Source organism: Nesoenas mayeri, assembly GCF_963082525.1.
Source record: "Nesoenas mayeri genome assembly, chromosome: 12".
Taxonomy (NCBI): Eukaryota; Metazoa; Chordata; class Aves; order Columbiformes; family Columbidae; genus Nesoenas; species Nesoenas mayeri.
In genome coordinates, this window is record NC_137547.1 from 17346953 (window position 1) to 17374155 (window position 27203).

The 27203-nt window shown below is 35.7% G+C and overlaps 1 protein-coding gene across 2 annotated transcripts; it reads left to right on the plus strand.

The window, feature by feature from the left end:
- DPY19L3 (dpy-19 like C-mannosyltransferase 3) lies at positions 1 to 25766 on the plus strand (the record flags this gene model as incomplete). 2 transcript variants are annotated; one of them, XM_080351865.1, is made up of 18 exons in its annotated part: positions 1 to 113; positions 1621 to 1741; positions 4548 to 4638; positions 5483 to 5604; positions 5805 to 5950; positions 7492 to 7615; positions 8416 to 8550; positions 10189 to 10320; positions 11399 to 11500; positions 12144 to 12217; positions 12458 to 12616; positions 14092 to 14214; positions 14559 to 14670; positions 15223 to 15279; positions 17529 to 17611; positions 24032 to 24164; positions 24880 to 25038; positions 25605 to 25766. In XM_080351865.1, the coding sequence occupies 18 exons, from the start codon at positions 1 to 3 to the stop codon at positions 25764 to 25766; spliced, it is 2148 nt and encodes a 715-aa protein (XP_080207991.1). The 2 variants fall into 2 exon arrangements, with proteins under 2 accessions (XP_080207991.1, XP_080207990.1); XM_080351864.1 differs by having other exon boundaries at positions 1 to 109; positions 1608 to 1741.
- Positions 25767 to 27203: the final 1437 nt, after the last annotated feature.

A 27203-nucleotide genomic window follows, 5' to 3' on the forward strand; every position in this document is an offset into this window, starting at 1 on the left:
ATGACAACTGTAAGACAGAGAAGGGTTGGAAAAGGCACAGAAGCAGCTGAAGATCAGCCTTCGGAGGAGAAGAATGTGAAAAATGAAGAAGGTGGGAAAATTCTGCCTGGTGGGTAACAAAAAGGATTGTGGCATTACAGCTTTTTAGTAGTGTTTAGCTTTTGGTATCTAGCCTAAGCACAGGTTAGAACTAAGTATGTACCAAATACATTTTATACTTGAATATCTATCACCAAAATTAATTGGATGAGACAAAGCGCATGCAGATTACTGTGTGTTCATCTCATCTCCATGTTTAAATCCTCGTTTAAATTGGTGAGAACAATTTGGTTTTAATTTAGTATCAGTGACGCACTATCAAATTCCATATAGCCATCATAGGTTCTTAAATTAATCCCAGTTCAAATCATTGGTCACATAAAAGAATTTGAAGACCTCTGAATTGTACTTCAATATAAGCAGATTGCACATGAAATCTGAATGTAACTGCAACCCTTCCTTTTTGACTATAGGACAGACTAGCTAGGTAAATTTCAGAGACATTAAGTATCGTAATTTGAGGATCTGTTTATGTAATTAAATAGTGATAATATTTATGTTTGGAATTATAACTTTAGAGTTGTCAAAGTTTGTTTGGTTTGTTTTTTGTAATCAAATTTTTTTTAAGGGATGGTTTGACTTCAATTCCAAATGTTTTTATAGATGCAGTTGGGGGTGGATGAAAGGAAAGTTACATTGTTACTTTTACATACATTGTTGCTTCCACACAAGTACCCTTAGGCTAAATACTAAAAGGGAAACTGATCATAGTTCTCAGCCAGCCCTCCGGCCTACTGAATTGCGTATTTGGTACCCATTGCGTAGATGTCACAAACAGTATGAAATAACCATTTCAGAGATATAATTCTAGATCACTAATATCCATATTAAGCCTTATATCAACATTAAACACACGACCAACCTAAAAGTACCAGTAACGTAAGTGTACAATAAACCGATTGAGCTACCTAGAAACGCAACCCTTTTTTTCTCATGGTTCCACCTATAATCTTATTCTGATTTCAACAGGATGTCATCTGCAATTCAAAGCATGACACCGTTATCAAGGCTGCTTTGGCTGTTCTTCAGTCTCTTTGTGGGTATTTAGTGAGACTCTGAACCTTGAGTGTAGTTTTTTTTTATAAAAACCAAGCAAACCCACCCAAACTGGGCAGCTGTTAGGACATTTGAAGTAAATTTTAATTTCTTACCTTGTGATTTAACATGCATCCTCTATTGCCTTAATTACAAAAGATGCCCCAGAGGATATTCCAATTTAGATTTACAAATTAGATATGGGTATTTATGTAGATTTGTGTTGGGTCCTGGTGTTCGTTTACCAGTTAAGGCACACCTTTTTTCACTTTGCATGAAAATAAAGCACTCTGAGTTTGCTGTATGAAAAAAAATACAAAACAGATCTCCACAAAGACCTCTCAAAACCCAGTGTTTGTTACCTACAGAATGTAAACTGTACTAGCGCAGACAATGTATAGCTTTGTTTCCAAAATTCCTTTGAGTTGAATTATGTGTTTCACAATGACAGAGTGAAATATTTTTCTTCTAAGATCATACAGGTAGAAAGCTGTGGAACATACTCTCGGTAACTGTTGGTGGAATTGTTGCCATCTCTCTGGGACTTCTTACTTCTGTTTATGTTGCCACACTCCATGAAAATGACCTGTGGTTTTCCAATATTAAGGTAACAGTCATTTCTATGGTTTTATCAGTGCTTTCGTAGAGCGTATTAAAAATTATTGGCAGTTACTGAAACAATTACTGTTGTATTATACACATACTACTGCTTTGTACCCACTGTCATCTTTCTTTGAATATATAGATTGTATATATATATTGAAGGTACAATTTAGGTTTGCCTTTTCCTTCCAAAAACAAGTATTGGTTAATTCCACAGGTATGTGTATATTTTGAAGTATAAACAGGCATGGACTTGTGGCAATGTATGAACATAATGGATACAGCATTTTTATTCTGTTGTACTGATACAGAGAGGCACAAACTTCACTAAGAGCAGCAGGTCTGTAGTTGCAATTAACTTGCCCATCAATGCATGAAATGCTCATTTTATTTGGTAATTACTGTTTTCATTTTAAGTATACTAGAATGCCATTAGATATTAAATTTTAAATAAATCCCTCTAGATATTTTTAGTCTGGACTCTGTTGTCTCTGTAGCTCTCATTTCATCCTAAGGAGTTGATATGATAACTAGTAACATTGGAACATGAGCAATTTGAGCCAATTGGATGGAAAGATTCTAAAAAGCATTCAGTTCATCTTTCAGCAGGCTAAAGGAGAAAGAAGTGCAGATATTCTCTGATCTTACATTATACCTTCTTCAGTAAGATGTTAACTCCACCAGATAAGGCACGTGGCTACAGTGCTAATTTTAAACTGTTAACAGGAAAAGCTTTAATGAGATTTCAGGTATTATTAGAGATAAAATAGTCAGTTGTAACACAGAGCCATAACTGATCTGACTTCATACATACTCCTGCTTCTTGCAGCTATATGTGTTCAGTGAGCATATACTGTTCGTGTTTTGCCTGTGCATGCTCTCAACTTGCATTGTTTCTAAGGATATCTTCCCAAATAGAAGGCTATAGCTCTAACTTTATTGCAGGTTATTTTGTAAACATGTTCCAAGCAAAATTCAAAGGTACTTTTAAAGATTTTTCTCAAATTCTTTGTTACAGTGTGAGACCAAACAGGTAGTATCCCCTGCAGTTTATTTGTAAATACAAAGAAGGTTTGGGGATGAGTGAAGTCTAATCAAATTTTCTGCAATTGTCTGCATTGTGTTTTAGCTTTGTCAAAAAAGAAAAGTAATTGGTGCTTTGCTTATGCTCTTCATTTATGGAAAAACTCAACTCAGACTTCGGCTGCTTGCTCAGGATCCTGAATGACTTGGTTAAGGAGTTTGAGGAAACCTAAGCTCTAGAATGTTGCACTGCACTTGAGAGGAAAAGTCTTTTATTTATTTTTTTGAATGCTTAATATTATTGGGATAGAATCGCATCAATTGAGATCCTGTGCAACTCTCTATTTGTCCTGGAGGATCACGTTCTTTTTCTCCCTTGGAACAGTGGTAACTTCTTTGTTAAACACTCACAATTGAATACACAGAAAGACAAACATGTGCTCGTATAATGCTTACCCATAAGTCTGTATGTTTTTATTGACAGGCAATACTAGGAAAAGTATAAATTGCTGTAGAACTGGAAAAGTATTGTGAGTGAATAAAACAGATGTTATCTTAGCATGAAACAGATGTAAAACTCACTAGTGTTTGTCTCATAAAGTATAGCATTTGGTTGAATACAGCTGGTGCCAGGATTACAAATTAATCATGTTTGAATGCATTTTTGCTAATTAGATCCCCCTCTATGACTACTCTCTCCCCCTTAATAAATTCCAAATGTTAACTTTCCTTTTTTTTTTTTTTTAATGAGCACTTAGAAACAGCCACTTTTTGGTATTAGAAAACTTTTCAGTAATGATGAACTTGAAACAAACACTCATTCAAAATCCAGCATTCTAATTTTGTTTGTGGCTTTTAGTATTTAGTGCCAATGTCAGATTCTTCTCCTGTTGTTATAATGATTTTTGTGTCATAGAGCAGCTGGAGAGTTTAATTGTGAACTTACACTGAATCAGATGCATTTTTATCTGTTGATTTTTCTCAGACCAGAATTAGTATTGGTTTAGTTTGTCAGCAGTTGACTTCAATAAAACACATGTTTTCAGATAAGATTCTGTACTGGGCAGTATGGGAGGGAATCACAAAATGTCAGATTATCTAGTCCAATCCCCCTGCCGGAGCAGGAACAGCCAAGAAAGAGGCATGGTCTGAGGTGTACGTAGTTTAAATCATTTGGACATTTTAAAATTAAAAATAATAACTTTACCTACACCTATAAATAAGTAGAAGATCGCTTTTCCTTTAACCTGTAAGTGAAGTATGAGAGTGATGAACAGCTGACAGGCAGCAGAGTACCCTGCCAGCTGAAATCTCAGAATGGCATTATGGTGCAGCCCCAAGCACGGCACACTGAATTCATCAAGCCTTAAGGTGACAAAGCCACAGAATACTATGGAATATCTAAATCTGGAAGAAATGTTAAATGCATAGAGCAAGCATGTGCAGTTTTAAAGTCCAGCTGTTGGCCACTGCACCTATTGAAGCATGGAGTATTACAAAAAATAGTAAAAAAATCTAAAATGTTTCCAAACAGCATATCTCAATCATGAAGGAAATTGAATCGGTTGACAGAGGCATTGACACATCAGCCATTTCTCTCTTACCCGAAATTTCTCCGTATATTTTACCTTTATTTGAACTAAGTTGCATAGAATGCACAAACCCAAAGATCCAAGCCACCATATAGGTTAATTTCCCTGATACAGCAAGAATTTGAATTGAAAGCAGCTTCACACGGTGGTGAAAAGAAATGGAAAGCAAATTTACTATTGAACTTTCACTTGCAGGAAGTTGAAAGAGAAATTTCATTCAGAACAGAATGTGGACTTTATTATTCCTACTACAAGCAGATGATTCAGGCTGCTTCCATCCAGCAAGGTATTGTAAACTGTAAAGTAAGTTTTACTTCATGTTGGCAGCTGACTATTTTTAGTATTTTTTCAAATTTAGTTGAGAACAAGGAATACTATAACTGTGAAAGACAGTGTAACAATTGTACTGGACACAGATTTATTCTGTTCATACACCAGCGAACCACCAAGTTATGAACATAATAAATTTCACAATGATACCTTGGTTTCTGTGCCACACTTTCACATTCTGATGAAGGCAATCACTTCGAGGCACAACTTTTATACCTGTTGAGGTTTCAGCCTTGCTGATTTATTCAGTATTACTTTCATTTTTATTCTTCTCTTGTTTAATTTGAATTATGAGCTATTTGTGGGAAGGGGCATTTTTTTTTCTGTATGCCTGAACAGCAAGTGACACAATGAGCAGCTTCCAAGTAAATCAGAGACAATGATGGGGTTTTCCTGTGACAGTCTCGTATTTTCTAGGTGCTTAAATTGCTCCTTAGCAATTTTACTTATACTACACTTTTGTCAATATTAACATCACCTGTGTTCAAAGTAGTGACAGGAGTGGTTCTTCAGATCCAGTATGTACCACAGATTCTATGCTAGGAATGCAAGGGCAAAAATAAATGGTTTATACATTACTAAAGTACAGTACTTGAATTAGCACTCTACATCACATTCAAAGCAGGGAAACTGAAGACCTCAGAAGGTCATGTTCATTCAGAGGTAATGTGATCTGAATCAAAGTTTGCAGTTTTTGATGAGAGATCCTAAAATAACCTTTGAAAAAGTTATTCACTGTTCAAATGAAGGTGGAGGGGGGAAATGACAATCTCCTATTTCAATTTCTCTTTATCGTTAAGGTTTACATGGTTTAGTATATGACAATAAAACTGAATCTGTGAGGACAATTAACATACTTGAAAGAATGAATGTTTACCAGGAGGTGTTTCTCAGCATTCTGTATAGGATTCTTCCAATTCAGGTAGGCGTTTATTTATGACTTTAGATTGTAAGTGCATTATGAAGATTGCGCAGTGAATCATAGCTCCCCTTTTTAGTTATTTTCTAATTAGAAATACTCCTAATACCTCTGTAATTTGTAAAAGCAAACCCTAATTCATATTAAGTATAATCCCCCCCGTGAGTGTTTTATGTCAACATCAGTGTTCTTGTGTTTTACAGCAGTACCTAGAGCCCGTTTATTTTTATATCTACACTTTGTTTGGACTTCAGGCAGTTTATGTCATTGCTCTGTATGTAACAAGCTGGCTTCTTAGTGGAACATGGCTTTCAGGGTTGTTGGCTGCTTGCTGGTATATTACCAACAGGTAAGTAAGATTAAACATTCCATTGTTATAAAATTGTACCTCATGTCAAAGGTAAGGCATTAAATCTTCAAATGCGTGATTAATTGAACTAAACTCCAACTATAAGGCCTCTCTCCAGATGAGCCAGAAAATGGAAAAAATGTTTAAGTAATACAAAATAATTAAACCAATCTGAAATGAGCTGACATTTCAGACCAAATTTTTAAAGTTTCAAGAAGTTTAACTAGAAAATTTTGGCTTAAATTAGTCTCTAAAAGGGAACTACATCTTTCAGATGTATTTGGATCTCCAGAAGATACATGCTGTGTTCTCCAGCCTAGGATCTCTGAGGTGTTAAAGACACCTGCATATATGCCCGTCAGGTCTCTCCTCGCTGCCCCACACCCAACCTCCAAAAAGATGGTAATTGAGCTGTTCTGGTGATTTCTCACTTTAAAAAAAATCTGAATTTGGAGAGCAAAATTACAGAACTGCCATTAGGCCAGCAGTAAGCTGGTGGCATGAAGCTAGGAGTGGTGACACAGGCTGTTATCTATAACTTCATCTAGAAAAAGACAGTTTCATTCTATCAAAATGCTTTTATATGTTAATCAGCAGCTGTAAAGAAGTTTATCTGCAAGCATTTCCATTACAGAATAATTGTAGGTATATAGTGGTAAAACGTTTCTTTCTCCTAAGATGAAAGTAATTAAAAAATACATGCAATGTGGAGTAGTTTACATGTCTATTTCATGAGGTCATGTTTTCCATTTACACAATATTTGGAACAGATTTGTTTTGTCCATCTTTCTATTAACTCACAAGCAATGGAAGCCTGTTATCCTTTATGCAAATAAAATAAGTACCTAAATTGACTTGGATAAAGACTGTTCAGGTGAAGTACATCTGAGGCTACTGAATAGCTCCATTTCAGATGTTTTTTCATCTAGTTAAGCATGTCTCAGATGTGTTGTTTACTTTACTTTTTAGCAAACATTTTCTTGATGCAAGAGAAAAGGAAATTATTTTGGTTTTAACTTCGAATTCAAGTTTTGTAAATAAGTGCCCTTTGGGGAGCTTTTGCTAGCTTCCATCACATACCTTTGATGGTAAAGCATTAAAAAAAATGACCAGAAGTTTCTAACCATTTTAGTGGTATTCAAATCCAATGCAGTGGGATCACAGTGAAGAAATTGATATCTATTTATTCTTATACGTGCTTTTTACAAACCAAAAAATGAAGTAAAATTACCTGTGGCCTGAAAACCCCACATGCTGGATTTTGGTGCTTTTTTTGGTGCTTTTGTTTGGGTGTTTGTTCATTTTCAAATTATCCAAGCTGTGCAAGCATTTAAGGTACAGAAAAAATGACTGACTTGCAGAACCTTCATAATCATGTTTTTTTCAGAACCAAGCATGTTGAAGGATCTAGAGTGTAAAGCCTCAAATTTTATCAATAAGTAGTTAAAATACCAAAAAGATGCCTTTCGTTGCAACGTCTCTGTCACCATGTTGGTGTTTTTTATGTTTTAAATTTATGAAACTCTGTTTGTTTTATACAGAGTAGATACTACAAGAGTAGAATTCACCATTCCTTTAAGAGAGAACTGGGCACTACCATTTTTTGCTGTTCAGATAGCAGCCATCACATACCTACTCAGAACTCATTTGCAGCCTGTTCAAGAAGTGAGTATTTCTAACAAATATGACACAGTAAAATTAGTGTTAGACAAGTGCCTATAAAACTTAGGACAAAATACTTATTAAGCATTTATAGCAATGGATATATATACACACACAAATCACTTATAACGTTGAAAACATGATTTAGATGAGCCTTCTGTTAATTCAGAGGTAGTTGAAATACAAAGGAATACATGTGCTCACTAATGGAAAAAAAATAAAGGTAAGCTCTAAAGAGTATATGACAACAGTACTGTGTATTTAAGAAAACATAAGTGACTAGTATAAAGTGGGCAGCAGAAAAGCTTGTAAAGCACAAGGATTAAAGATTTTCTTTTGATTTTCTTTGTTTTGCAAATACAGGATGTTGTCCCTATCTGCAAGAATAAAAACAAAATGGTGATACAGTCTTTGACAAACAGTTCTTAAGTCATTACTCCTCAATTTGTTCAAGTAACTGCTGTTTATAGCATAGTGAAACACATATTGCTTGTTAATCTATGAGCTGAAACTATCTGAGATCTTACCCTTTTGTTGCAAGTGCTATTACAATTGTAAAATACAGACATAAATACAGGAACCTGTAACTCTGAAAAACTTCTGTTATCCTCCAAACAGTTATTGCAGATAGAAAACTTATATTAATGTCTTAAAAACTGATTTAAAATAAAACCAAATTAAGGTGGGTTTTGGTTGGAGGGAGCAGGGCGGAGAGGGGAGGAACAAGATGGGGTATTTATAATTTATTTATTTTTCATTAAGGAAACTGTAAAGTTAAATAAAACTTCTTTCTCTTCTTCTAGAGAATGACACTTTTGGCTGTATTCATATCAACGTTTCTCTTTAGCCTGACTTGGCAATTTAATCAGTTTATGATGCTGATACAGGCGTTGGCGTTATTCATACTGGACTGCCTTGACATGCTTCCTACAGCAAAGGTGAGGTCACATTTGGAAATAAACAAACTTTCTTCAATTTTGGAGGTGTTTTACTAACCAGTGGTACACATGCCCAAAGTAATACAGGTTATACACTGTGCTGCTTTGTGCTTTTAAGTAATCACAGTGTATATACTGCAAGCGTAAAAATTAATAAACAGAGCAACACCATTTCTGATTGGTTTTTTTTTTCTCCTGATTTTATTTCACTTTGTGTAATTCACTTCTATTGTTTAATTTTTGTCTAGTTTTGTTTAGGCACAGCTATGTTTTGACACTATTAAGGGATTGCTTTTAATACCGTCATAGCAGTTGATGTGATAGCACAGCTTAAGCACGTCCTCTGGAAGTGGACAGAAAAAAGTTTGCACAAGAAATTTTTGCCTAAGTTGAAGTCATAACAATGCATGAATTTTGCCTCAAGTATCATGCATCCTTGTTTGAAAGTGAGGTGTAGGCACCGTACCATGAAGAGAAGATGGACTAAATTGCTCAAGAGAAGCAGTTTTCTTTTATACATTGAAATTCACCCCGAAATAACAACATTGTCACTGATACGTTTCTGAACTGAATAAGCCAAAAAGTAAAACAGGTGTTACTAAGAAAATAAGAGATCACTTACAGTTATTTTTTTTTTTAATAGAAATATACTACAGAGGATGAAATTATTGTCTTTGAATTTAATCTCACTGTGAAATTCTACTGAGATGATTTTAGCCCTTGTAAAAGTGTACACTAGTTGAAAAAGGTCCTAACATTAAGGAAGGTTACAGTAGGATGAAGCACAATTCATATTAATTTCATTTTAAATTTGAGGCAGACTTGAATATTAGTGATTGTATTAATTTATTAATTAGTATGGTGGCTGCATATCAAAATAAATGTGGTTTATTTAACAGTTTCTAAACTCTTTATTGTATGTGCAAGTGTAAGATGAAGTTAGCAATTGATGTCACTAATCAGCTACCGTAAAAGTTGGCAAATTATCAGCTTCATCCTGAATTATACTGAAGTGGACATACTGTACTACTCTTGTTCCATATTAGTTTTCATAGAAGTTCTTCTTGAAACTGTTGGAGTTTGTTGGGCCATTTGATACTGATTTACACCACTCTGTAATATGAGATGGAACTCGAGTTCTTTGGCACCACTTTATCTGAAAATCATCTGGTTTTTACTGTTTGCATTCAGTTTAACATTTGTAGTAGTTTAGCATAGCTCAAAAAGGGCTGTACTAAACTGCTATTAAAAAGTTAGAGAAATCAGCAGATGTTTGATTACTGAAGTACACTGAGCCATAACTCTTCAGTCAGAAAGACATTAGTGAAGCTACAGAAACAATACTTTGACCAATGAAAATAAAAAAACACCTTCCAAATATTAAGTAATTAATATTTTCCTCACTCTGCAGTTAACATATCTGCTTTATTATAGCATCAGGTTCTCCTGGGTATAAAACAGGCATAAAATATTAATCTAACTAGTTCAGGAGATAAATATAGGGAGGATATAGTAATGACTGTAAGTATGATGATTTAGTGTAAGATGATACATTTTTAGTAAGAATAATTGATGTTTAGATAAACTATAAAACACATTCAAAGACAAGCAGCTATGACTGTAAGGTTATTGTTACAGGTTATGTGGCTGTATATCATTCAGATTTCTGGATTACTTCTGGTCTGCGTCCTACAATTCTTTAATTCTATGATACTTGGATCATTACTTCTAAGTTTTAATGCTTCTGTCTTGATAGCAAGAACAATCCAGGTAGGTACTGAAATATTTCTGTAATACTAAATGAAGAGTGTGATATATAGAGATAAATGAGTAATTTCTATGCATTATAATTTTAAATTACTAATAGTAATTAAAGGAATTACCATAGCGTAAAGCAAAAAAACGTTGCATGATCAAATAATGAATTCAATTATACTCTCTACAGCATAGCCAATCACATCAGACACCATAATTCTGTGATTGCTATTAACATTTATGATGGTGCAAGCTGCAGTTTTAGATCCTGCAAAGAATTGCATAAATGGACTTTACACCTGTTTCAGTAGCATTTGTCTTGTAGTTATGGGTCTGCCTCCAACAAAATATTCTGTGAGAGCTAGGCACATAGCACAGTCAGTTTACTGAAATCTTTTGTTTCTTTCAAAGATTAGGAGTTTTTTTCCTGCTTTTACAATTCTCTTTTTTCTGCTGCTGGCATTGGTGACAGCCTCTAATTAGAATATATGAACTTACAGGGTCATTCCTGATATCTCTCACTCTTGACCTTTAAAAATCAGGACTGTGTTTTTTATAGTCAGACAATGTCTGCACCTCTTCCAAGCTGCCTGTGAGCAGCCAAAGCACCACGCTCAGATCCGGAGCTTTGAACTGGAAAGCTGCTCAAAATCCTATCGACTGACAGAGCCAGAAGACACCTTTGCCACATTTAGGTGGGAGGTCTAAAGAACAGATATTTCAAAAGGCACACAAAGCTATTGAAATTAAGGGAATCCTGGGAACACAGCCACATGTGCACAGGGCGCCAGCAATTGTAGAGATGTCATGGTTACAGAACTCCGACAGATAAGCGTGCTGGGGAGTTCTTATGACATTGTCCCTTCAGTTCTGTGGAAGAAATACATTTTCTTTCTGGATACTTGGTTATGTATGCATTTTTGCTTCCATGAACCTAATACAAATTTGATCCTAATAAGGCTTAGCAGATAAGCGATCTGAAATGGTCTGTGTTGCTTTTGTTCTAAATACATACACGTGTACTGAAATATTAATATATTGTTCCAAATACATACAAAAAAGTACTGAAATACCGATATTTTCTTCTTTCTAGAAAAACCTAAAAAAGGGCACCTTGCTTAATAGGCTTGGAAAACTTATCCTCCATGTACTGTTAGTCATGTGGTTGACTTTCCTAATAAATAAATTCATCAAGGTAAGCATATAATTTTTAAGATAGAAACGTACAAAAAGTATTTGTTAATCATCTCAAATAATGTCATTAGATAAAAATTGGAATATTTGGCTGCATTTCAGAGACTACTGCATTCCTATACTGCTGAGCATTGGCAAAGTTTTTCTTTGAATTTACTTTTCAATGAATGCAGGTAGAAATGAATACTTATAAAAATGTTGTAGACCATACCACACTTTTATTTCTTCTTGTGCACAGAGGTATCTGCAGACATTAGTAACAGTAACACCTTTTCTGCTTTTGAGTTTTGGTCTCTTCAACTGATCTATATCAACAGATTAAACTTTAGTACACATGGAAATTAAAAGTATCACAGTAAGATATGATAAGTCATTGCTTTTAGCTGTATTTTTCATTTCAACTTGTCCTGGATAGTCTTTATCTGTAAACAAGAAACTAACCCTAATAGTCTAAAAAGTAAGTAACTTGCCCATTGGACCACAGGACCATAATTACAAACTCAGTGCTTATTTGATTGCAAAGCACCCTGTCCAATAAGTCTGTGTTGCTTCACAGTTTCATTTAAATGATGAAAAAACTGTTTACTGTGTGAAGCTTAATTTTTTTATACTTAAATTTCCTTTCTTTTCCCCCCCCTTTATAGAAAATTCTTCATCTTGAGTCAGATGAACATATATTCAAATTCCTGAAAGCAAAATTTGGATTTGGGGCAACAAGGTATGATTTAGCTGCAATTTTACTTTTTTGTATGGCTTCATTAAATGAAGCCTGAAGGTTGTTGCTCATTTCAAATTTTGGTAATGAATCATGGATTTTTACCTCATGTTTATGTCATGTTCTTTCAAAATACTCTGCACAACTGTGGCTTTATAATTGCTTGGGAAAAAAAGGAAACTGCTCCTTTTTGACATCGAGTTCTGAAATACATGATGACAAGGATTATTTTTGTTTCTTTAGAGATTTTGATGCTAACCTGTATCTTTGCGAAGAAGCTTTTGGATTACTACCATTAAATACTTTTTCAAGACTCTCAGACACATTGCTTTTTTACGTCTACATATTTGTTCTATTCCTGGTGGCAGTAGCAGCTGTAATTGTTGCCTTTCGGAACCTCAGGTAAAATATGTTTAGAAATAATTCACATTTTTATCCATTTTCTCTTCATCAACAGGCCAAGGAACTGACAGTTGAGTACAGCAGCACACAGTATTACTTTCCACAGGTATTAAGGAAACAGTAGGACATGTAGTAGAGAGGTCAAAATAATTAACTTTCCATTAAAGCTAAAAATGTAAAGAATTTAATGAGATGAAACAAAGAAACATTATTTGCTAGATTTCTTCAAGCTCTTTGCTGTTGAGGTTTTACGATTGACCGGGGTTTTTTTTAGGGGGATGGGAAGCAGGGGAAGGGTGTCTGTATAGAAAACAATGTTAGCTTATTTAGTTCGTCCCATTTTCCCTGTGCAAAGCACTCCCAATTAAACATTTCCCTAGTGATATCCTCAGACTGCCCAGAAATGAGCTGGGATGGTCTGTGCTGACCTCCCCATCATGAGTGGGAAGGAGCAGGAGTGCCAGACTGCAGCTGTGCCCACAGCTGAGCTGGAGGATTTGGAGTCGTTTATGGAACACTAGGAGAAAATTAGTACTGAACTGCTATTAAAAAGAAAAAAAGATAAATGGTTCATTATAAACTTCTCAGTTGTACATTTGTAACTTGGGCGAAAGTTAGAAGGGATGATATAAAACTAGATCAAGCAAAAATTCAAGGAGTGTCACATAACTAATGCCAGTCATTGTGGATTTGGTGGAAAACAGCATGAAACAGGGAGAGAGAGGATCTAAGATGTTCCAAAGCTACGTTACAATAATTGCGAAGTCATAGTCATCTATAAGGCATTTTGGTACTATTCAACCAGCCTCTTAAACTCACTGCATCAGTCCTTTTTAAAAACAAAGACTCTGCAGCTGTTATTTTCTGTAATTCAAAACATAATCCCGAACATTACCCTAATTTTTAACACTGACTAGTTATCTCAGCTATCCTCCACTCAAAAAATTTCCGCTTACATGTGTGAGTTTTTTCCCTGTTATTTTTTTTAATCAGTTCTCCATATTCATTCACAAGAGTAACCACATCAAGCAAGAACCAGCCTTTCCAGCACATCTTTTCTATAATCTTATTTTTAATCTGCAGCCTTAGTAGCACCCAGTTACACCAGCACTGCCCCACTAAACACAGTTAAATTCTTCATGCTCATCCAAAGCCCTGTGAACCCTGTGGGAGTAGCTCTTTCAAGCAATATACAAAGCATGCCATTCTGTAAATAATTTTATCTCATTCTAAAACAGCCTGTTTAAACCCATTGCATTTCCAGAAAACCAGACATGAAAATAAATTCCTGATGCTGCATCAAGTTGGTGCTATGGGGCTTAATTATTTCATAGGTGTAACACAAGATTGTGGACTGATAGCAGTGGTATTGCTCTTAGCATCAGAAGGATTAAATGCTTTTTAAAATACAGACAACTATGTGAAATGTGTTACAGAACTGACTATAACACTTTTTATTTCTTCTGTTTAATTAGTGATTCAAATCAAGTCCAGTTCATGGAAAAAATGGAAGAATGCACAATAACACTGAAGCCTGATGCTGCTTACAACTTTATTCACACAGTCCTTTTTGGATGTCTGGCATTCAGCACAATGAGGTATATTTTTAAAAATTCTACTAAAGGCTTTTTTAGGCAGTCGACTTTATTTTGATAAGAGTGTCAAATATACTGACCACAAACTGATAAGATCATGAACCTTCTTTCTCTCCTGGCTGCGTTTCTGCTTGTAGATGGAGGCATTGCCAAAAAGAATGTCTGAAAGTCTGGGAACAAGGATGTTCTCAAGAGCTCATAGCAAAGTGTGAAGTTAATATTTTACCCAGTTATTTCGGAGTCCTGAAAGTCCAAGAAAACTATGTTCAGAATTTCTCTAACATTCTTATTGGCACCACTTAGCAGAGCTCCAGACAATCAGCACAAACTTGTCTGTATTCTTCCAGAATGAAATACCTCTGGACATCCCACATGTGTGTATTTGCATCTTTTGGCCTGTGCAGTACAGAAGTGTGGAAACTCATCCTGAAGTGTATCCATCTCTACACACCACAGAGGGTTAGCACTACTCTTCATGAAACTGTTTTTTGCCCCATATCTAAACCAAATCAAGACTCAGATTTAAAAGGCATCTGAAATGAATAGTGTCTGTAGTTCTCTTAAACTGGATATCTTTGAAGTACATTTGTATAGATTTAGTAAGTGAAATGTATTTTCTAGTGGTTTATTTATTAAACAATTCCATTTGAATACACTAGATGGCAATATAGATGTGGCGATGAAAAATAACTACAATTTTACTAAAAAATTCTTTCACCTTATTAAGAAATCGTCAGAGGTCTGAGAAGACCTTTACAGTATCTTATACCAAATGATACAGTGTTTTCCACTTTGTAGAAGATAGATTTAAGTATATGGAAATAAATCCATCACTTGTGGTGGGTCTGTAATAAGGGGGTACTTTAAAACAAGATCAGAACGTACTTGTAAAATTCAAGCTCTGTAAATTGCACCACATGATAAATATGCTGGATATCATTAGATTGAAAATTAAGTTTATCCAAATAAGTGTTTCATCAGAATAACCACTTTCTTTGCAATTTCTTTTAGACACATGTGATGAAGTATTCTGTACCAATAATTACATTACTATACATTTCATATAAGGTAAGAGGCTTTTTTTCCTCAATATTTTGGCACTTTTTAGTTGCATGCATTTAGTTGTCATGTTTATTTGTGATATCTAAATCTAATCCTGTTTCTCTAGGGAGATTCCTAACTTTTGTTCTTAGGCCAACAGTAACTATAAATAATATAGTAGTACTTGCTTTTCTCTTAGACTCAGAGGCCAAAGAATTAATACTTATACTTTTTGAATTCAAAATGAATATCCTTGTATTTGGGAAATACTGAACTCCCATAATTATCAGTGGACTGTTCCACACCTCCAAGGTTGTGGTTGGAACAATTGTCTAACTCTGCGCTTTTTAGCTAGAATGAAAAATATGGTGGGGTTTTTTGTCAGGAAAAGCTGCAAGCTCTTATAAATCTCTGGGTTCTTATCACAGGCATCGAGTTAAAATTTGTGTATATCCTGTATATTTGAGGATAGTAACTATTAATAAATCAAAGTACACTGAAAACCCACAGCACACCAGATATTCAATAAGAAGCTTAAGCATTGTTATACTGGATGAAATCCATGATCTTCAGCCAAAGGGATAAAAATAATGTGAAAGTAAAAGCTGAAATCTTTCTACAATATAGAGAGTTGGGATGTTTTCACTCAGAAAGTGTTTAATCTTGCTCCTGAAAGTTAAAACATTGTCTTACATCCACCAAGAAGCTAGGATAAAGGATCAGACACAACTTTAGTACCTAAATCTCCTGATAATTCAATTTCTTCCTATAGTCCTGTCATCAAGAGCTGATTATTTCATTTATTGTTGTAAATTTTAGGACTTAGTTTTATTTTTCAATGAGTAATTGCATACCTTAGGAAAAGTATTCCTCATTACCAGTTCAGAGAATGCCACCTTTCTGTTTTCCTGCCTTTTTGGTTTTGATGCGAGTCAGCAATAACATTTCATGTTATCTTTTGCTATACCAGTATTCTTTAAGACTTTTGGAAACTACAAGTCCTCAAGATTTTTCCAGTCCAGAACAAAATCCCTACATGATTCTAGTTTTAGTGAAAGAATGCATATTTTTGCTAAGTAGCTCGGCAGCATCACATTCAAATTCATTCTTAACTTTGGATGACTATTACCTAAATTGGATGATTTATGCCTTTTTAGATTGTGAGGCAGGTTTTCTTACACTTTTTCCTATGGCATTTCACTTGGCAAGCCAGCAATTCTTATTATCTAAAGAAAGCAGATTTGCAATAGGTTTCACCATAACATCCTCTGTAGTACAGACTGATGCAAAGCAATCAGTCATTATATTGTCGTTATCTCTCTAAATTGCTCCCTTTTGCCCTTGAATATTCACTAGCTTAAACAACAAGAAACCCTTAAATAAATCTCTGTAAGCTTTATTTTTTTTTGAGAGAGAGAGAGAGGGTTGAGTTTTTTAGAATCACTTTCAATCCTTATTTCTCTCCTCCAAATTTGATTTGTGTGTTTCTTGTCCTCAATAAATTTTGGAATGTTTTCCCCCAATAGTCTATTGGATGTTGCCATTCAGTCACACTTTTTCTTCTTTTCTTCAGTGGTTCTCTGTTAGTTCAAACTTCTGAAATGCCATTAATGGCATCCACAGCACGTCTAATGATTTTAACTTTTGATACGGGTTTCCTACCTTTTTTTATATAGTTGCAATTTGCCTTTCCAAACTTAAATGTTAATTTGTGGGGCCTTTCCTTCTCCTGTATTCATAGGCATTATGTGATGCCTTGGCTGTTACATATTGAACTGTTACTTGATGCCTCTTTATCTCATTCCTTTTCTTAAAGCTTTATATGTCAAAAAATAAAGTAAAACATTAACATTCAGCATACAGTCCAGGAAACTGAGCAGGTTCACTTGTAAAGTGGATACAGCGCGCAACAATCATATTTGGTGTCAACTTTCAGTTTCCCATTGATTTTAAGATAAAAACTGATCTTAACTAATAGAGTTCTGCAAACCTCCCGTGAGATGTGTTCCAGAGAAAAGCTGTTCTTCTCAGACACAGCGGGTAATTGTGTTCTTCTGGTTATCGGGCACGAGCTGCAGATCTCAAACTCTGTGTTTTCATACAGCAATGGCAGCCGCGTGTCCTTCCTGAGAAGGGAAGAAATGCTTATGTCTTGCAACTTATCCATGAGCTGGACAACATCATTTTCCAGCTAAGATGAAATAATGTGTTTCAACATCCAGAACTTGTTTTAATCATTCTGTCTCCAATTTGTTTTAATTTTTTTTTCATTATAGTTCTGGCCAGGAATAATGGATGAACTGTCAGAGCTGAGAGAATTCTATGACCCAGACACTGTGGAGCTGATGAACTGGATTAAGTAAGAGGATTTTTTTCTCTATTTAAGTTAAATGCTATTTGTGTAGATCTAATGTTCTTAGTTATAGTGTTGTCCTTATTTTGTCACAGCTTATCAGTGATCTTTGGTGACCCAAGGAGATAGTTGAGGATAAAGGGGCTATCAAGAGGTTAGCATATTAATGGCTGTGGAGAACAGTTATATGCAAAGTCCCCCAGACAGCTCTGGTTCCAGTATCATGCTGCTGTATTGCCCATGCGTCAGGGAATCAGTTGACTCCATTTGCTGCCATAAGCACACTTAGTTTTCCCAGCTGAAAGAGATCAATTTGGAGGTATCAAGCTTCTTCCATCATATTATAGCTACCTCTTTACATTAATAGATCTCTGCAGTTAAATAATTTTAGTTTCATTTTTTCCCCCAAACCTGGTGTCCTCCTCTTTTTAACCCTATGATTTTAAACAGCTTGGATGTAGAGTTTTAGAGCTGGAAAATTTGTACGCTACGGTTTGTTTCTTGAACTTCAAAACTGGTTATATTTATTAGAATTAATACCAATATGTGTTCTAAACTGCAAACAAAATATTTGTAGTTGAACTTGAACTAGTCACAGCTAAGCACAGGTGCAAAGTCTCTTTCAGGAGTACAAATTAATAATTTCAACACCACCTTATCACTTGTGTTTTCACACAGAGCATAGGAAGCTATTTTTTTAGGTGGAAATAGTTTGGAACACTGCATGTAGAATGTCCTGAGTAAAAAGGCCAGGTAGAGTGTTCTGTGGAGGATGGTGAATTTAAGGTATATGTTCTTTACTAACATATAGGAACCACTTGAAAACTCTTAAGTTCTGAACAGAGATATTCCTGGGACTTGTATTTATTTTGAACTCTGACAGAGACCTTTTTTTCCTTTAATTAGTTTGATGTTCTGGAGGAAAACATTCTGAAAGAAAATCTGAGTTTACTACATTTAGCATTGAACTGTTTGAAGTATTTCCTTGGAGCCCTGTATTGTGTTTTCAAACGCAATAAACTTCAGCGAAACCAGTTGCCCAACCTATTCTACCCATAGCAACATATTTACACTGCATAATGTTTTATTTCTTTAATCCATAACCTAGAAGGAGTAATTTAAAAATAAAATATATTACAAGCCTTCACTGACTTATTTTGAAAGCAGGCCATGTTTTTCTCCATCATTTAGAATCTTAGCAGCCATATTGACACATTTTTGTGACTAATGTTTACCAGCCAGTTCCATTTAGCGCTACTGTTTTATTAAAAGATGGTAAATGTCTGATAGTTCAGGTCTCCTGTGTACAATATATGGAGTTATGTATAGATTTATACATAAAATATGCATGTGGAGTTATTCCCAGACATGAACTAGATTTGACTGGATCCAATGAGGATAATTTTTCACATGTTCTTAGTGCTGAGAATGCTAAAGTGGTGCTTATCCTCTTTTCGTTTTAAATCGTGACAGACAATTACGGGGAAAATTTTCTACTTAGAATTTATTGTGTTTAGAAATATTCATATAAAGAAGAGTTAATTATCTATGCTTTAAATACAAGTCAACAAAATTTATGGTAAGTTTCTTGAAGTGGGACAGATTTTCTTAAGTTTTGATATATAAGAAAGATATTTTACTATAGTAACACTTGATAGTTCCGCTGTAGTTAATGATCTGTCAAGGTTAGTGTCAGGAACTCATCATTCATTATTAAAACTCACTATGAGAAAATCTAATTTGTCATGTATAGCAGTGAATTAGGAATAACTCATCTATGTTACCATCTCTCCACAACAAGAAAACCCTTCCATCTGCCTAGGTCCAAATACCCTCTCCAAATACACAATCTGAATAACAGCCAGCTATTAGTCTATCCACTGGGAAGTGTCTGCAGATGTATTTTTTACTCTTCCCCTCACTGAAATTACCAGAGCATTTTCAGGAAGATATACTAGTTTGTATCTTTACAGCGAAGTTACTATCAGAATTGTGCTGCATCTATTGCAGAGCACAATTCTTTGCGTAATGATCTTGTGTATCCCAGTCTCTTGCATTTTACTACCCACCACCTCATTTTCTTAGCTTTTTTTAATAAAAAAAAAGTCAAGAAGGTCGTGCCATAGACACAGGGATAGTTCACAGCTGTGTGCCCAAATGGGAGATATATTAAAATTCTTAGTTTTGGTCTTTCTCCCCAAGACAACAGGAACAACAAGCTCATTTGTGAGATGGGGAAGAATATCAGTAGACTGAGCAAATCAATAGCGTGAACTTCCCTACTCAGTTTACCTCTGGTAAGTGTTGAAGAAGCAATGTCTTCTGCCTTTAAAGAGGAAACCTGCCTAGAATTGTGGAGTATTTCATAAGCAGCTACCAAAAATCATGTAGAAGCTTCTTAGAAATCTCAGACAACAACCAAAACAGTGGAAAAGTGAACCAAGGCTGAGATTTGGCAGAGCATAGTTGTGTGTCAACTGTGGTTGAACCAGGTGTGGAGGATAAGCAGGCAAATTTTTCTATTATTGGGAACCCCACAAATTTCCTAAAAGCTCTTAAGGTTACAAAAATGGAACACCCATGGCTCAGTGGTGGTTCTTTGCTTTAGTAATTTATATTATGTTTGAATTTCAAGCCAGCTATAAATTTTAACTCTTCACTCTTACTTAGGTACCTGATTTTCAAGGGTAATCACACTGAAATCAATACATATTCCAGACTTTAAAGGCAATATTACATTTTATTATTATTATTATTGTTCTTAAATTCTTGGGCTTATCCTTTGTCATTGCCTGATAGGTCAGGAAAATTCAGGCATGAAATGATAGTGTCTGAGAACGAGGTTAAGACCAACTGTGTAGGTGCACTCCTTTATGTGAATGAAATATGCAAGCATAAAACTGAGGCTGGGTCTAACAAAAATACATCTTGTAATTCTTTTCTTATGGCTGTTATTTTCTGTTTTTGCAATTTTGAGTCTTTCTAAACCAGAGGGGCAAAAAAGAAACATGACAGTTTGACTGAATATGCTTTACTGGCTATCATTTGCAGCTAAACTTATCATATTTTGGCATGGCATTCTGCAAATAAAAATACTTTATTTTAAAGAAAAAAAAAAAGATAATCTATCATGGCATATTTGAGAAAACCTTTTCAGAATCTCCTTTTCTCAAACCCCCTTTGCTTTGTAGATTCTTATCATAACCAGGCACGAATAAAGCAATGATCTGAGATTTGTCAGACTTTCTGACTTTGAAAGCCAACTACAGAGTTCAATTCTGGAGGACTTTTAATAGAAGAAGCCATTTTATTTCTAATGATGTAACCTGTAATTGCAACATTGGCTATTTCTGTAGGAGTTCCTTAAAACTATTTCACGATAGTTCGTTAGCAGCTTAATAAAGAATTACTACCACTTGTAGAGTCTGTGCAGGTTAGGTGTAGACCTGTAGTTCCTGTAAGACCTTTTTAGTTTTAATGAGTTATTCTTTAATATTTACATAATTCTCTACATTCTTAAGTGTAGGTAAAGAAAAGCTTCATATGATGTATTATAGTGCTTAGTTTACCCATTAATTCAGCTGTAATTAACTTGTTGAAAGCTTAGAGCTTCAAAAATAAATGAGATTATTTGTTCAAAATGCCATCAGGTCTGCTTGGAATGACATTTAAATTATATAATGTAAATCAGTTTGACCTGTAAGTCCTTGTCATTATTTAGTGACATTTCATACAGAATAAATTGTTTGCAGGTTGGGCAGTGTGGTATGGAGCTTGGCAGAAAGCTATAAAAACAAATTATCCTTTCATTTTATACATCATTTGTTCAGACATTTGTAAAAATTGCTTCGTTTTTCTATAATAGAGAAGTGTCAGTCAGTGGTTCAGAGCACATTAGCTGCCTCGGATACAGACCACAGCGGTTAGTGGCTGCCTCGGGTAGGAGGATGAGAGAAAGACGCTTACATGAAATGTAGAAATCATCCTGTACCTGAAAAATAGCTGGTAATTGTCACGACTCCCTCCAGTGGCTGTTTCAGCAGAGAAACCCTCAGTACCAGCCACACGCTGACGTTCTTTAAGAAGTCGCTGAGCACAGCGTGGAGCTCAGCGTCACCTCCCAGTGCCCAGGGTCAGCCGGCAGCTGGGAAAGCCGGTCCTGGCTTGTGTTGCGGCATTGCCGGGGGGCACAGGAAAAGGTGCCCTGGAGCGCGTGTTGGTCTGGGAACCACCGGAGCTGACCCCAGTAAACTATGGACAGTGATGAGTCTTAAGACCTTTGAATTTCTAGGGCTTCAAACATGTAAATCCAAATCTCATGTACACATCTGGTGTCACCTAATTTTGAACTCAGCCAGGACAAAAGCGCATGAGCCACTTCTTTGAGTAGCAAGAGAAGGTCACTGGATTGCTTTTCAGGTGTAGGAAGAGGAGGAAGTGTTGGTGGAACTCTTCATGCTTGATAAGAATGCACTTGGTTGTATTTCATCCCTTCTGGGCAAGGGTGAATGCTTTTGGAAAGGGGAACCTCCCATCCTCTACACCTGTGACAGGCGTTTTTACCAGTAAGTTATGGGCAAAGGGCACTATGGCTGTTTCCTCTGGCTTCCTTTTGTAAGAAAAGAGGCTCCCGGCTGTTTCTTGGGAATGTTGCTTTTTGTTTTCTTGTGGTTTTGCCTTTGGTACTTGTGGGGTTAATTTTTTTAAAGAAGTTTGATTCTGCAAGTTTGCATCTTTAGGAGCCATAGGTGCAGGATTGCCATGGTAAGGCCAAGTCAGGGCTAAGTACTGCAGAGCATTATAAAATTTGAACTAATCTTGAACAAACATGGAAACAGTCTTTTCACACTAGAACTTTTCTGGCTCAAGAAGGAACAGGGATATGTTGAAGGTCCTTTGAAAAGCATCATTTTCGTTATCTAAGCTCTGCCAAGTCTCTCTGAATCTAGTCCATGTTCTTTTCAGCTTAGTAGTTCTGGTTTCATGCAGATTCAGGATGAGTCCTTGCTGTCAGCCTGTCAGAGCCATTACATTTGCATTGTATTAAATTCTAGGATGAATTTATTTCCTTTAACGGAACATTTACTTCATGACACTTGTGGCTTTGAATATTTTAAGTAAAAAAAAGAAATTTTCAAGAGATTAAATGTTTTCAGACTTTAAAATGAAACCTGTTTTATAAACTGCTGCAAAACTAGTCTATCACTAACGTTAAACTGGCCTATTAAAAGTACCATCTCTGTCCTTCCTAGATGAGATTAATGTACCAGTGCAAGAAGTTTTAGGAAGAGTTTGTAATTATTAATTTCATTTGCTGAGCGTAATCTCTTGAAAGGCAACAGCAAAATTTAGAACCTGTCTGTTAACATTTTCAAGCCGATCACAGGGCTTTAAGACTGAATTCATAGCTGCAGTTTCAAAGTGCTCCCTAAAGTGCATGGCAAAGCGTCACAGCTATTTGAGTACTATAGGTACCATATGTGCATGTGGATGTTAGGCAACTAGTCCCATTCCTTTATAATTTCATTTTACTTGATTGAATGTATGCTGCTTTCTGTTGTCTTGTCTTCATAGAACTGTTCATGGTTTTATGCCCACTACGTGCTAGAAAACACTTAAACATATGACCATTTTTAATAAGCCTAATTATAGTAGTTTCTGTTGCCTGGCATTTTTACCTTACCTTTTTGCTATGCCCTTCTATTGTGTCTTTACAAATATTTTAGTTTGTAAACATGTTGGGGGCAAGGTGAGCACCAAATTTTTTTCATTCTGGGTATTTAAGCAATCTTGAGATACCAAGACTTATTTAGATAACAATTTTAGATGTCGGCTTTGAATTTCAGATGAGATCACGGTACCAATAATCGATAGCATTTCTATCGGGAATCTTCTGCATCCTCCTCCCACAGTGACTTTTTCATCATTTCTCTCCCACAGTTGTAGAATAGAAGGACTAATACTTCGCATGACAATGTTTTCATTTCAAGTGAATGCCTGGACAGTAAAAAGAAATGTTAGCACTCAGATTAAATATAGAATACCTTATATAGCAGACACAACTCTAAGTCATAACAAACTTCTTGAAATGTTAAAATCATTAGGATATAGAAATTTACAAATATTCAGAGGCTCGGTGAACCAAAGAAATATATGAAATAGGGAAGTAGTTTGAAATTTTCAGGATCATGTTTTCCCTAAATTTCCTCATAGTGCATAGGAAACTTTTTATTTGCAGTTAGAGGGTATTATTGTGATTTATCCACTTCGTATTGAAGAAAACACAGTTGCTTGAACAGTTTGGTCCCTGAATAGAGGAGAGGCAGAAATTTCTTTTCAGTCTTTTATTTTTTCCTCCTGATCTGTAACAAGCAATGCAAAAACGCCCCTACAGAGACTTCCTCAGACTTGTCAACATTTGTTTAGGTCAAACACCCCAAACACAGCAGTGTTTGCTGGGAGCATGCAGCTGTTAGCAGGAGTCAAACTGTGCACCGGACGGACCTTAACTAATCATCCCCATTATGAGGACAAGAATCTGAGAGAGAGGACAAAACAGGTAAGAGTGCTCCGATTGTCTAAGCTGATTCTTCTCTGTATCAGTGGCTCCATTCCAGAAAACACACACAGCCTCTAATGGCACATTGCAAATCGCATCGCGTGCTTTACTCATTGAACTAACTGATCTTCAGATACAGTTCCAGAATTTAACAGCTTCTGTTAAACTCTTGGTACTCTGGGCAGCTGTTAAGTCACAGCTGGCAGGTGTCTGAATAACCGTACCCAGGGGCTCAAGCTGGTTCTGAGTGAACTGTTTTGGGTGCTGTTGGCGTTAATAGATCCTGCTGGGCTGCTAAACCCACCTGGAGCGTTTCCTGATTTGCCTGATACTCCCTTCAGTTCCTAGACTGGTACATATATAGAAACAACCTTGAGAAATTCCACACAAAGCTGGGGAGGTTGTTTTAAACTGTCCTTTCCTATAACTAAGACATTCTGAAAGTCTTACAGGCATCTACCAAGGCTTTTTTTGCAGATAGCAGCACCATCCAGTGTTTTTGTGATCAGCAGCAGTGCTATTGTGCATCATAGCAGCCATAACATAGAAACTCTACATGGCTCTTGAATAAACTCTCTATATTTTTTTAAATACTTAATTCAAATCACACGCGTTATCATTCTCACGTATTTCTCTGGTTCAAGACAATCATGAAAGAGCAAACTAAGAAATAGTGGTAATGTGTTTTAGAGCTTAGATTTTTTTTCTTTTACAGATTTATCAAATCTATGCCAAGAGATCTCCTGAGGATGTGTACAGAATACTGCGATCCTTTGGCACAGACTATGTGATCCTGGAAGACAGCATTTGTTACGAAAGAAGACACAGTAGAGGCTGTCGGTTACGGGACTTACTTGATATAGCTAATGGCCACGTAAGTATTATATAAAAGACTTCTAAAGAAAATACATTTTGCTTAACTTCCTTTTGAAATACATTTATTATTTGAAGAAGCATGGGTTATTTCCATTTCATCATGAGCTTGGGAAGTCAAAATCTAATGGAGTGATTTTTAGTCACCACATTGAACACTGCTTGCTTTTAATGGTATTTGGTAATAAAGCAGGAAGAATTTGGCCTGGGCAAAGTAAGTAATCACTTCCTGATGAGCTTCAGGTTAGCAGCACACAAACAGTGTTCCTTTTCAGGGTGTAAGACACTTTGTAGATTCAGTTCCCCCAGGATCAGTGTTACTGCAGTGTGTCAGGGAAGTTTTCAAGTGTTTCGGGGGCTTTATCCATAATAGAGACAATGATACTACAGATCTTCCTATTTTAATGGTATTTTCTTCTTCCCAGTTGTTTCATACAGTCGCTGTTAACAAACCTGGCCAGTCTGCCCCTCTGAATGTATAGCTGACATTGGTTTTAGTTTCTTGTTAGTGCCTGTAGCTATGAATTGGCTGAAGATATTTCATGGGTCTGTTCCATTTTATTACAGATCATGGATGGTTCGGGAGAGAATGAACCTGATTTGAAACCTTCGTTGTATCCTCGCTTCTGTGAGGAAATTAAAAAAAACCTGCCTTCTTACACCGTACACTTCACTAGAGTGTTTCAAAACAAAACATTCCATGTTTACAAACTTGCTAAGCATAAATAACATTTCCTACCATGGCTTCAACTGCAGTATTTTAATGCTAGGACCCACGTTAGAAAACACAGAGGTTGTTTACAAACATGTTGCATTTGTAAGACGTTTTGCATTGATGGTTTCTTCTTTAATTACTATGATTCTTATTTTTTTTTCAGACAGTTTACTTTTGATAACGTTCTTGATATTGCCAACATTTTCATAGATCCATAAGTAAGTGCGAGCAGGGACCATTTTGATTACGAAGTCTAACCCGAATACATAGGCTAGTATTGTTTCCAGTTTTAACTGACTGGGAGACACACCAAGTACAGCCTGATGGCCACTGCAGAAGAGCGAGCCTGGGAGGTTCTGCTCAACAGTTTGGAATTTAACTATGAAATGATAGAAATGCCACGAAAGCCGCCCATGCTACCCCCGTAATGAGAGTTTTATCCTGCAGTCTGATCCTCTTTGACAGATCCTTGTGCTCTTTCAGTGCCTCTTTTTTGAATTCTTGGGGAATGTATGTGGATACAAGTTTCCGAGCTTGTGTGACTGCTGAATCAGTGAGTGTGCAAATAGCAGACAAGTTTGAAGAGTAAAACTTAAATCACTGTCCAGCATTTTTAGTGATACAGAAACGTACTTTTTTATAATGTTAAGCACTTAATGATGGAGCATTAAGTATTTCTAATGAGAATAAAGGTTGGAGCATGCTTGATACATGTTGCATGTTTGCATCTTTGTAAAATGCTCAGAACAAACAAAAAACCAAATTTCTCAGCTTGGATTCTCACAACACTATTTTCTATATTCACCTTCTAAGCTACAGGAGATGCTTTTTCTCCCCATGTGGATTCCAGTAAGATACCAAAATTGAACATTGCCCACCTTACAAAAGAAAAAGTCATTTCTAAATGCAACAGGAAACTTTTATTTAAAATATTTATTTAAAATATGTTTTGGTACTAGAGCTTTGCTTTACATTATTCCAGATACAAAGCTACACATTTTAGCACAAAATTGTTGTGCTAAAAATCATTGTGTCCTTGCTCTTTATCCTAAAAAAAAATAGACTACAGCTATTTTAAATTAACTTGGAAGATTAAGCAAAGATGGGATTCAATCCTGAGAATTTTGTGATTTGTTTGTACCCACTGTCTTTTTACCAGCCAGAACTTTGTGAATTGTATTGACTTGCTAAATGCCATGTAGATAACACCTGACTTTTGCTGTGTTTTAGTGCTGCTTTGGTTTTATATTGAAATTAGAGATTAAGTCTGATTGAAAGTCTAACAGTAATCTCCAACTTTAATTAGACATCCACTAGGATCGTTTGTTTCTTATGAAAAACAGAATTGTAATAATCAAGTGCCTCTAGGCCAATGTTGAATTAACATTTGAATACCTATAAGAGTGTTTGTGGCCTGTGCAAATAACTCATTTACAGTAATTACCACTGCA